At 36.8% G+C, this 13,256-nt stretch overlaps 1 protein-coding gene across 1 annotated transcript in view; it reads left to right on the top strand.

The window, feature by feature from the left end:
• Window positions 1-13,256, top strand: part of EX1 (UvrB/UvrC domain protein (DUF3506)) — a 29,021-nt gene that overhangs the window by 1,228 nt on the left and 14,537 nt on the right. Inside the window, exons 2-4 of the mRNA XM_077378011.1 lie at window positions 4,119-4,235; window positions 4,314-4,379; window positions 6,624-6,730. Coding sequence (XP_077234126.1) covers window positions 4,119-4,235; window positions 4,314-4,379; window positions 6,624-6,730 — 290 coding nt within the window. The remainder of the gene's footprint in view (window positions 1-4,118; window positions 4,236-4,313; window positions 4,380-6,623; window positions 6,731-13,256) is intronic.

Genomic DNA, 13,256 nt, shown 5'->3' with positions numbered 1-13,256 from the left:
AGGGTGTAAGCACTAAGCAGAACGTCTTAGTCCAATGAACCAATCGAAGGTAAGAGTTCTGGTTGATTCTTGTTTACCATGTAAGGTAATGAACCATGTCGCCCTGCTAAAGCATAGTTGAAGGAAAGCCCTCTTAGATACATAAATGGCGATGACTTCCTTGAAATCTGTACGCGGTAATAATTAGTCCATCTTCTTGTTCCTAGTTCGATTACCGTGCCAGCTTGAGAGAGAAAACTGTTACTTTACACAGCATATGACTGTATTTTCATAGCCATTTGGCTTTCACATATGCCGCTCACTGACACTACGTGTTCCATGACTCAAACAAATGAGCTAGTGGAGGAAATGTCAATAATTTCCAGATATCTGTGTCAACCTGAGAGAGAGAGAACTGTTACTTTACACAGTACAGAAGTCCGTATATTTGTAGTCATTTGGCTTTCACTTATGTAACTCATTGACAAGAACGTCACTGTTGGACTAATCCTATAGAGGGATAGATAATAACTCATAACATTAGAGATAATGGTCAAGAGAAGGCTAATCCTACAGGAGGGAGAGAGAGACTTTCCTTTCCAAGATTCAAGACGAGACTCAATTAGTTTGACCACTGGGCCCTATTCATTTCGGTTGTCGTCCTTGTAGATATCTTTCAACTGCATAAGTTTTCACTTGTTCATTTCATGCTGCTATGTATAATATCGTCCACGTAGACAACTAAAACAACAATTTTACCTGGCTGTCTTCATACGAACACTGAGTGGTCCACATGGCTTTGTTGAAATCGATATGTGGTAATGATCATTGAACTAAACTTAGTAAACCAAGCTCGAGGAATTGAAATCCTACTTGAAGGGCCACAAAGCCAAGGCCAAAAAAGATTGTCGTATCATTTATATAGTGGAGGTGAGTTAGCATCAAGGTTTTATTTTTATTTTTTTTAGGTTTCAGTTGCCATGGAAAGGGAAACATCATGGTTTGAAGTTTTGGTAGAATTCCTGTAAAATCACAGAAACATATGGAAACATATGCAAATGATAGAATATTATGATGAAACTTCAGAAAATGCTGAATAAGCACAAATACACATGTATTAATAGGGCTGCAACTTGGGTCGGCTTTTACCCGATTCGCATCGACCCGGCTCGAAAGTAACATGGATCGGGTTTAGAAATCATGGATCTTGGTAGGGTCGGGTTTTAAATTGGAAAACTTGACTCAATCTTGGGTAGGGCCGGGTTTAAAGGAAAAAAAACCTGAAACCCAACCCGACTCATATGGGTGTACTGTGACTTTCTTAAATATCTCTTGAATAACATAGCAAATTATTTTCCAATAGATCGATACAATTGTTTTCATTAAGGTGATCTTGTCTGTTATGTGAAAATAGTGTTCTCCTTAAATTTATACACCTCAATGACATAAATTTAGAGATTTTTGGTGAGAAGATTTGTTTTTTTCCTTCTACAATCTTTAAAATTAGTCACTAGACTCACTACCATACGCTAAAAAAAATGAAAACCTGACCCAAGCCAACCCGAGAAACTATCTTGGGTAGGGTTGGGTTTACGAATCTCGGATTTTCCTGTAAAAAATTAGACTTGACCCGAGATAATTCTCAGGTAGGGTAGGGTTTTTGGAAAACCCGACCTGCCCAACCCGAGTTGCACCCCTATGTATAAACCATCACATAAGCAAGAAACCCACCCATACTCTTTTAATAACATCGAACACCTATTGACATACACTGTCACACATATCTGAGAATGTAATACATATCTCATTTCACACGTAGTTCATAGAAATATTTATATATAATACATACACCACCTTTCTCAATCAATTCATATAAATATAATTATGTAATACACACTGATATAGTAAACAACTAATGCACTTCCGATTTTGGTTTCGATGTGTGTTTCGGTTTCGGTTTCGGCATTTTTCAGTCGGGATGAAAATAGAAACATTTCGGTCATTTGGTGTCAGTTTCGGTGGAAATTTATACCCATGTTTAGCATTAGACCACGATGACCCACATCAATACCTTAAAGCCTTAAACTACTGCTATAAAACTGTAATGCCGTCAGTTTCAATTGCTAGATTGAAATCGAAAGGAGAGAGGATCATGTTCACGTAGACCTTGGGTGATTCCAATGTATGCTACTTGCTTATTGATTACAAGGTTTCATGTTTCAGTTTCAGTACGACAGTATGCGTTTCAGTCGCGATGAAAATGAAAACATGTCAGTTTCAGTTGGAAATTTCTGTGAAAATCCATTAAAATTATGGAAACGTATGGAAATATATGCAAATGATGGACGTTTAAGAGAAAACTTTACGATGTGGTGGAATTAGCACAAATACAAACTAAAAAAAAACATCACATAAGCAAAAAACTACCCATAATGGTTTAACTACATCGAACGCCTACGACATGCGCTGCATGTCATATCACATTTCACATGTAAGTCATATAAATATTTATACATAGTACATGCATCCATGGTTTTAAATTTCGGATTTCGGTCAAGTCCGAAACCGAAATTCAAAAAATTTACCAAATTTCGGGACTTTCAACCGAATTTTGGCCGAAATTCGGTAGTTCTCGGCCAAAATTTCAGTTTCGGCCAGACTGAAATTTTACCGAAACCGAAATTTAAAACCATGCATGCACCGCATTTAACATGCAATTTATATAAATGCACCACATTTACCATTAAAAAAAAAACATGCAATGTATATAAATATAATTATATAACACATAGCAATATATTATACCACTAATACACTTACAATTTGGTTTCTCCATAAATTTTGGTTTTGGTTTGTGTTTCGGTGGGGATGGAAACAAAAATATTTTGGTCGTTTCGTGTCAGTTTCGGTGAAAATTTAGTCAAGTCATAACAGTAAATGCCAGACGGACACTTTTCACCATATATACTTCTTCCACATAGATTTGAAACTATATAATGAGAAAAGGCCATTCGTTGTAATGAAAGCCCATTCAAGATTAACCTTAATAACTAATCCATGGGTTTTGTCAATAACCTGATTAGTAGTTACTGCCGCATCAAAAAAATTTCAGCCCTAATAAACCCACCTCAATTAGGCATGTCATGATGGCCCATTTTAATTAAACACCCCTGTTTAATTAATTTTTGAAAGATTCTAGTCATTCTCATTCTTAAGAATGACTAGAATGGCAGCAATAAATGAAGCATCAAAGGTGTCGAACAACTTTTGAGAGGAAAATTTTCACACTAAGTGCATAAATATTCCTTTCTGATTGCTTCCTGACTTCCTTGAAGAAGGCAAAGGTGAAAGTCACCTGGTCTAGGGACCTCAACTGTTTGAAAACTGGCCTGTTTCTTCTTTTCGTCGGAGCAAAGGATTTCCAAGCCTATTGCCATATACTGAGAGAGGTAGAGGCATGGCCGGGAGCCAAGTAGCTTCCCTCTGATCCATTTTGTTAGGTTACTGGATGGTTTGGGTCTTCATAGCTAAAAAAGAATCCCAATCTATCCATGCAGTCATGAATAGGCCCATAATGTCATGGAAAAGAGCAAATGATGATGCTCTAGGAAATGGCACCCCCTCTTATTCATGCGTAATTTCCAAATCTTGCATTTGAGTGCCAACCTCTAAAAGAGCAGCCCAAGGGAGGTAGTTACTGGCCATACACACTCTGTAGGCCCGGACTTTACAGTGCACGCTGGATGGATTTTGTTCACAATTGAATTCTGGATAGCTTTCACCCATGCATTTTACCTTAGTTAGATTATCTCACTGACATGCTTGACTCGTGAAGATAATAACACTTTGAAATGTTTGCATTGTTGTATGTACGTTTACCTGCTTACACTCTTCTATGCAGGCTTCTCAAAATTATGGTCTGTATGTATAACTTCTCATGATGATCGTTAGAGTTTAAATTTTTTGAGCTTTGGTATTTGTTAAATAGTTATTCATCGCTAATCATAGTCTGGACTAAAAATAAAAAAAATAAATAATACTAAATATATTCTTTTTTTGAATGGGATACTAAATAATACTAAATAGATTCTGTTTAAGCTAAACACTCTGCAATGCACCTAATCAATGTATCTCAACAGTCACAGTTAGGTGTTGCTGTACATCGAGAGGATTATGAAGATGCGGCGAAGCTCAAAGTTGCGGTTGCTGCTGCGGCAAGAAATGACACCGTGGGCAGAGCAATTTATCATCTTAATGTAACACGTGTTTCTGTGTCTCCATTTTCCATGTACACGTACATAAGCATAAAGGGCTAAAATCTTGTTTTATTGCAGAGAGCTGTAGAAGAAGAGCGTTATAAGGATGCTGCATTTATTCGTGATCATGCTGGTGCTGGATTGGTGAGTTGACCTTGATACACTCATGGTTTTTCTTATCAGAATGTATCTATGGAAATATATGTACATGCTTGGAAATCTTCTTAATGATACCTTTTCTTGTTTGTACCCCTCCCATATTGCTTTAAATGCCCTGACTAATTGTTGTAATCTGTCAATTGCTAAACTCGCTGTTCATTGAATTTCACTTGTGTTGAGGATGAGATTTCATTAGTAGGTAGGGACACATCTTTGGAGGATAAAAATCGATAATCTGAGCCCAATGCCATCTATTCCTTGGATATAAAGTGCACTGAACCGTAATTTGTCTAGCTGAATATGCATGAGAACAAAATGCACTCTAATGTTTCTGAACTTATCCTTCAATTTTTTTTGTTTTCTTGTGAACTTTTCAAGCGGTATTTTCAAACATCTTTTCATTTTAATCACTTTGTGGAAGGCCTTTCAGAAATTTCTATGTTTTATGCCTGGAAGGCTGCACACATGGGTAACTGGCTCTTCTAAATTTAACTCTTTTGACTGCATTAATTTACTACTGGGAAAGCAGAGTATGTGTAGTTTTTTGGAAGAAGTATGTTGCATTGAAGTAGTAAACTATGAAACACCTCATTGGAGTTGGCAGCCAATCTGCTGGCCTTGTCCCTGGGCTGCTCAGTGCCCCAGCCTTGGAAGAACTTGTAAGTCATCTGCTTCTTAACCGTCCATTTGCATAAGAAGTTTGGAATATCATTTTTTTGCTGTTCGATTGCCAATGGGTGAAGCCTAAATCTGTTGACATGCTCATTGATGCTTGGAAGGTCGGGGCTTGCCCAGCTAGGTGTAGACTATTATGGAGTTTATGCGTTCCAGTAGTCCTATGACCGATATGGACAGACAGGAATTAGCAAGCTTTCTGTAGAAAAGCCACAAGTGTGGAACGGTTAAAGAAGGGAGTGATTAGTAGAACTGTGGAATGGGCCACGATGTTAAACCTGTTTAAGAGGGTAGAAGCATAGGAGGATAGAAGGAAGTGGAGACACTTACTGCATTGTTCTGTTCCGAAAGGGAGAATAGTTCCTAGATGGAAACCACCATGTTGGAAAGTATAAAACTGAACTTGGATGGGTCAAATTGGGGGGAACTTCAAGCAGGTATTGGTGGTATACTTAGAATTGGAAATGGAGTAGTTTGCCTCACCTTTGCTGGTATGGTATCAACTGGAAGCCTTGACTCTTAAGCAAGGAGTGAGACTCATAATGTCATTCTTGGGTGATGAATAATATATCAAAAAAGACCCCCTTAATGTAATCAGATGGATGAGAGAAGGCACATGCTTTCATTGGAAGCTTCCAGACATATTTGAAGAGTTGCGTGAGAGGCTCAACGGGCACCACATTCTCTTTTGTCATGTCAAGAGGAAGCCAATGCAGGTGGGACAGGCCTGAGGGAGTTTCTAGTGATAATCTTACAATTAGAGACTTTATGCCTGTTATCCATGCTGTGTACTAGGTTGTTTGTAGTAGTTTACTTCTTTTGTAGCTGTATTTTTCCTTTGCTTGGGCTGATCATCTCGATTGGGCCTTGCTTTGTTGTTTCATCCTCTTTTATCGATGAAAATTCCATTGCAATTAAAAATGATCTTCCTGTTGGATTTCTTGCATGGATGGCCCCCATCATATATTCTAATTTTAATTCACCCTAAAATGATTGGCATGTCACCTGCTCTCTAGTGTAGAAAGTGCATGTCAGCAGTTTGTGTACGACAGTTTCATTGGAATGGATGCATTGGATATTTCATTTTTTTTATTTCATCTGCTTGTTGTTTCAGTCTTCCAATACGATGTGCACGTGACGGTTCACATTTGCTCTGTTTTCCAGTTTAGTATGCATAAGATGTATTTTGGTGAGTTATGATGGGTGACACTTCCAATCCAAGCAAGGCAGCTGCTTTTAGCATTCAAAAGTGTGATCAGATCTTTAGAAAAAAAGTTTACAAAGCTAATAGTCGTTGTAGGAATACTGTTATAATGTCTTGATTGGAGCTGGCACCATAAACTATGTTCATGTACTATGTATTGGGTATTGTTTCTGTCCGTAATCGGCATGTCTTCTTTTGTAAAACTGAAATACTGCATAATGTTCTTACTTTATAGTTGTTTTTTCCATTTTTTTCGAAGATAATTTGACTTTTGTGAATGTAATTTGATCTTTAATTATGGTGACCAGACCACCACCTTTCTTTCCTGAACCTTTTTGATATGCTTGCAGGTAGGATGGTGGGCTGGCATATCAGAAGATTCAACTGATCCTTATGGTCGACTTATCCATATAAGTGCAGAGCATGGAAGATATGTGGCAAGAAGTTATAATTCCCGGTAAGTTCACAATCAGATGTTTTTTTTAGAATGATCACAATCACATGCTTCAGTGTTGCTTTTGGAGCTAGTTTGCGTTTTTTATGAGGTGACCCTTTGCATAAACGATTCTTAAGAATGAAGAAGTAGGCTTCTTGTAACTTGTATCAGAATCAATGAAATATAACCTCAGTGGTTCTCCATTTCAAAAGAACCACTGAGGTTGTACTTCACATTGGCAGGGATGCAGGTGTGATAAACTTAATGGTTTTGAAGAAAACAGCGAGGGAGAATTTCTCGAGGATATAGTAACTGATTGAGTACATCCCGGGTTACAAATGCAATAGCGTTTTATGTGTCTCTTCTTCGCATCATTTGATTTTTTATTTTTACACATTTTGAATATATATACTTCAACTTTGTAACTAAAAATAGTTAAAGACTTTTGTATGTTGTCTCGAGTGATAGGGAAGTGGTTATGTTATTAATCTGCTTGAGTAATAGGGAAGCAGCCAAAAATGTTTTAAAAGATTCGAACACATCATTGAAATTTGTTTCGAAACCTAAATAGCAGATCTCCTCCAAGGATCCAAGTAGGCATGCAATGTATAAGTATCAGGAGGGATTTACTCAAAACCAAAAAATCTTTTTACCTTCATTTCTGTCAAGAGGCCAGAGTTACGTGGAAATTCCTCCTTTTATTCTGCCCCATTCTATTTAGGATTCGGAGGGAGGGGACTTGGCAGTTAATCTCATGTTCCTGCTAGCAATTCCAAAGATCATTGGTGATTGAATCTCCTCTATTTTCAGATTTCAAGACTTTAATATTAGTCCTTAATTGATTTTCTTGTGCACAAATGGAGCAGTTTGAAGGTACTAGAAATCTTGTCTTTGTTTTCTATCAAATCTCAGAGTTTCAGCTGCCCATGCTGTACATGAAAAGTCATCTGTGGATGAAACAAGATGCCCGTACCCAAGAGGAGATGTAAATGGGTCAAGTCAAACTAACACATGCCACACATGCATGCTAGAGAGAATAAGAGAAAACAGAAGTGTCGCATCCCTTATTAGAATTGGAATGAATAGCAACTTAATGATGCCTGAGACTTCTTTTGGGGTTCAATGTTATGTTTTTTTATTACCTTCAGAAAAAAGTTGGACATTCTAAAAGAACCAGGTATAGTTGGAACAAAGACTTGAAATGAGAATGCCACTGATACTAATGTGTCACATCTTTATCTCGATGTAGGTGAAAGTCTGTTGTATGCCTCAACTGTTGGTCATGGAGGCTATCTTCACTTGCTCATAACCTCGACTAATTTGTCCTCTTTATTTGGAGGTCGTAGAAAACACAATGTGAACGGAAAAATATGGCTATGGGAAAAATATGGTTACGTAGTTTAACACTTTAACGCTTTAGTAGTGCTGCCTACTGACACAAGGTTGATAGAGAGATTAGGAAGAAACAAGATGAAGGGGAGACTGGGATAAGGGGCAACTGACCCGACACCCCCCCCGTTGGATGAAGGAGCGAGGTACCATCAACAAGTGATGTCGTAGCGGATATGATACTCATGAAGTAGTAGTAGTAGTTTCGTTTAATTTCTGTATGGGAGATTAGGTTTCATTTTAGTTCATAGGTTTTAAGCATGGTTTTAAATTTCGACTGAAATTTCGGATTTCGGTGGGGACCGAAACGAAAAGGTACCGAAATTTCAGAAATCTCATTAATTTCATCGAAATCTATAATAAAATAACAATTTTTTATTACGTTAATAAATTTCGAACGAAATTACCGAAATCGCAAAATTTCGTCCTAAAAATCTGGGATTTCGTCCGCCAGTACCTAATTTCGGCCGAAATTTCGGTTTCGAATAACTTCGAAATTTTAGCCGAAACCGAAATTCAAAACCGTGGTTTTAAGTGACTTAAATTGGTGGGGACCATCACCTTGTAACTTAAGTGAACTTTTGAGTTATAAGTTGGTGAGGTCTATTCTTTTTAAGTTTATTTTAGTTTTGTTAATCATTTAAGAAGGTTTGTACGGATGAGATTAGAAAGGGTTCTGAAAATACTATGTGGCCCTCGTTTGGCAACCCGAGAAGAGGGGGGGGGGGGGGTGAATTGGGTTTAATTTTTCTCTCTCTTTTCAATAGATTGATTAATCAACTTAATCCAAAGAACAAAATAAGCATGAAATGCAAATAAAGACAAACCAAGATGCACAATTAAAAGATAGATAGAGAGAATAGAGTGGACCGGGATTTATAGTTCGGTCAAAACCCGGAGCTACTCCACTCCACCAAGTTTGTCTTCTTGATGGCTACACTAATACCCAATCTTTAGGGGTGCAACTTGGGTTGGGTTCAACTCGATTTTAACTCGGGTTGGGTTGGAAAACGCTAGGATCGGGTTACGATTGACGCACCACCCGAACCCGAGGCAGAACCCGAAATTTAGCCTTTTTTGTTTTTTATTTAAAGTTATTATTTTTCTTACTTAAACTATCTTTTCTTGTAGCTGACATACACCTCGAGACATGCGCTTCCTTGGGCAGGGAGTGGCCAGTTAATAATGTAATAAAAGCTACTCATAAAAGGCTAAAAGCACTTACAACTCAAAAGAGAATACCACTGGTTTTCTCCCTTGAATGACGACTCTTTTGAACCCAATACATGACCATATTTTCTCATTTTACACAAACAGATCTGCAATGACCCAATTTTTGCATCGGATCACTACGTGAAAAAGACAAATAAAAATACAAGGAATTTTTTTTTATTCATAACACATGAGAAGCATTCAAATAAAAGAATTAAAATGAGCAATATTATTACATAAAATTTAAAGGTCTATTACATCTGTTCAACCGCCTTAAACAAAATGCCTAAATCCATAACTAAATGTCAAACTAAATTCAAATAACTAAAATTTTCAAACTTGTGGGATGACGACATTGTCGTTCCCAAAACTTTTTGCTCACTCCCCGTCCTACTGTGGTTCAAAGTTGTTCATTTGCAAAGACTCCGTCTTCTTCCTGTTCTACGTTACCTGGGAGAGGCAAAAGAGTCTGAAAACTGAACATGATCCTATAATAGCCTTATAAAAATAATTAGTAGTTTAATGAGATTGTATTATAATCAGGTTCATGCACAGACAACCATGAAATCAAGGATGAACATGGATATGGGAATCGCTAAGAGAAACATATACGATAATCGAAAGACATAAAAAAATAAGAAAGGATATCATCCAGAACATGGCAAATGATATAACTAATAAAGCGAACATCCCATGGATGAAAGACAACATGGCAAAAGAATTGTGAATTCGAAGATCTCATCTCATGAATTATTTCAAAGAAAATCAACATATGTATATAAGGAAGTGATATATTCGCCCCTTTTGATCACCATGAACACCCCCTGTCAGTGTTTGTGGCAATCAGGGGAATTGAATTCTTCTGACATAAGTACAATTGCCCCTCTTTAGTCATTGATACACTGACAGGGGGTGTTCCTGGTTATCAAAAGGGGCGGATATATCATTTCTCATGTATATATAGTGTTATATATATATTTCTTTTATCTCATATACTGCCGCATGTAGAAAGTTTACTATATATATACTATGCATATATATAGGCCGTAATATTAGTAATACTGTAAGACACTAATATACATATGGCCATGAATCAACAGAAATCAGTTTCAAATTTTACTCGTGAGATAGAAACATGTACTACGAAGAATATGCATGTCACTGAACTGTAATATCAAACCATAAAAATGCTTTTATAAAATGAGTGAACTATTACTTGCCTTGAGTCCCTTCGTGATTGTAAGGACAAGGAGAAAAAATCTCTACGACTGAATCATGAAGATTTTCTGTTCAAATTACACATCAATAGTGTCATTTACTCAAGTAATAGAAATTCTTGTTTTAACTAACTTATTTAACCTATTAAATTAATTAGGTAAATCCCATTTTAATCATGGCGTCGTTTGGGAGATTTTCGATTTCATAGGTTTTTGCGCGATTTGGTTATTAGAGGAACTAATATTTATCATCCCTATACACTCGTATGATTTTAATAATAACACTAAACCATGTTGTTTTTAACTACATTAAGTGTCAACAATAAAGATATTACCAATCTAAAAAAGCTCCCAAGGAAGGATAATCCTAGATTTGGGCAGTTATTAAAAATATGGTGTGAGGCTTTCTCTTTTTTTTAATGGTTTTGCTAATCACTTATGGTTTAGGGAAATAATATCCACACCATGGTAGTTTTGATATTTACATCAACCATTTAACCAATTCAAAAAATATCCGACCAAAGGTCCTCATTAACCCACAACCAATTAAAAGACGGGGTGCTTTAGAGAGATTATGAAAACATGGTAGTGCTATCATCACTTATGTATGTTTATTATTGAAATTATAGGAGTGTATAAGGGTGATAAATATTAGTTCCTTTAATAACCAAATCGCGCAAAAACCTATGAAATCGAAAATCCCCCAAACGACGCCACGATTAAAATGGACTTTACTCAATAATTTAATAGGTTAAATAAGGTAGTTAAAAAAAGAATTTCTATTACTTGAGTGAATGAAACTATTGATATGTAATTTGAACATGTATCTTCCCGATTTAGTCGTAGAAACTTTTTCTCCTCGTCCTTACAATCACGAAGGGACTCAAGGCAAGTGATAGTTGACTCATTTTATAAAAAACATTTTAATGGTTTGATATTATAGTTCTGTGATATGCATATTCTTCTTAGTACATGTTTCCATCTCACAAGTAAAATTTGAAATTGATTTGTGTTGATTCATTGCCATATGTATATCAGTGTGACAGATTACTTCGGTAATACTACGGCCTATATAAATACATAGTATATATATAGTAAACTTTTCACATGCAGCAGTATGTGAGATACAAGAGAAAAAATTATAACACTATATATACATATGTTGATTTTCTTTGAAATAATTCATGAGATGAGATCTTTGGATTTACAATTCTTTTGTTATGCTTAGTTATATCATTTTTCATGTTCTGGATGATATCCTTTCTTATTTTTTTATGTCTTTTGAATATCGTATATGTTTCTCTTAGCGATTCTCATATCCATGTTCATGCTTGATTTCGTATCTGTCTGTGTATAGACCTGCTTATAATACAATCTTATTAAACTGCTAATTATTTTACGAGCTATTATAGGATCTTGTTCAGTTTTCTGACTCCATTGCCTCTCCCAAGTAACGTAGAAGAGGAAGAAGACGGTGCCTTTGCAGATGAATAACTTTTAACCGCAGTAGGACGGGGAGTGAGCAATAGGTTTTGGGAACGACAATGTCGTCATGCCATGAGTTTGAAAATTTAATTATTTGAGTTGAGTTGGACATTTAATTATGGATTTAGACATTTTGTTTAGGGTGGGTGAATAGATGTAATGGACCTTTAAACTTTATGGAATAAGATTACTCATGTTAGTTCTTTTATTTGAATGCTTCTCATGTATTATGAATAATTTTTTTTCCCTTGTATTTTATTTGTTTTTTTCCCTTAGGCTCTGTTCACTTGTGTTCCCTGGAAAGCAAATCCCTGGAAAACAACCTCTTTTTTCCTTGACAAGACCTTGACAAGACAGAATTCTGGTGTTCACTCGCTTTCCAGGGAAAATAGAATTACACATGTGGAATTTCTGCAATAAGTCAAAAAATGACATGGAAAAGCCCATTCCCCCCCCCTTTAGGGATTTCATTTCCGACCAAAAACACACGGATTTCGTTTCCCTGGAAAACTAGTGCAAAAAGAAGGGCAAGCAGTTTCCCTGGAAACCTTTTCCTTCGCAAGTGAACAGTTCAGAAACAGTTCAGGGAAACCTTTTCCTGCACAGATTCCCTGGATTTCTTTTCCTAATGCCACGTCAGATTCCCGGGAAACATTTTCTTTTCCTTTCCCAGGAAAACAAGTGAACAGAGCCTTAGCGACCTGATGCAGAAATTGGGTCGTTATAGATCCAAAAGCTTTCTTGCGCAAATGCTCATCGTCATCTTCTTCTCACCCTCTGGAACTTTGTTTTGCTTATTTTCAGCAACAAAGCAGTTAAAAGATCGAGCAGTTGTGATTTCCGGCAGGGGATTTTGATGGATTATTTCATTGGAAGCAGCGATTTGGATGAGGTTCTTCTCTCCTTTACAAGTTCATGTGACTTAGGGTTGTGTTTTTTCATTGAGTGATCGAGATTTTGTCTGGAGCTAGGATTTTCCAGCAGAAAAGTATCGGCTTGACGAGATATCCCAATAAAAGAGGACCTTCCTGTTCTCCATGCGGACATATAAGAGAGGTGTGCTAGGATCCCTTCCACAATGAGCCCGTTCTAACCAACGGCAATGCCTTCGGCCGGGAACAGTACCCCTGCTCACGCCTAATGCCTGGCCGAGGCAGCCTAGCCCCCTAGACCCCTTTTTTTGTCTGTTTTTTTGATTTTCTATTTTATTTTTTGTAACTCGGGTCGGGTTGGGAATTCTTTTA

Source organism: Tasmannia lanceolata, unplaced genomic scaffold, assembly GCF_043159265.1.
Source record: "Tasmannia lanceolata isolate RefF3 unplaced genomic scaffold, GAP_Taslan_0.1 ptg000004l, whole genome shotgun sequence".
NCBI lineage: Eukaryota > Viridiplantae > Streptophyta > Magnoliopsida > Canellales > Winteraceae > Tasmannia > Tasmannia lanceolata.
This window is presented reverse-complemented; position numbering and strand designations above follow the sequence as displayed.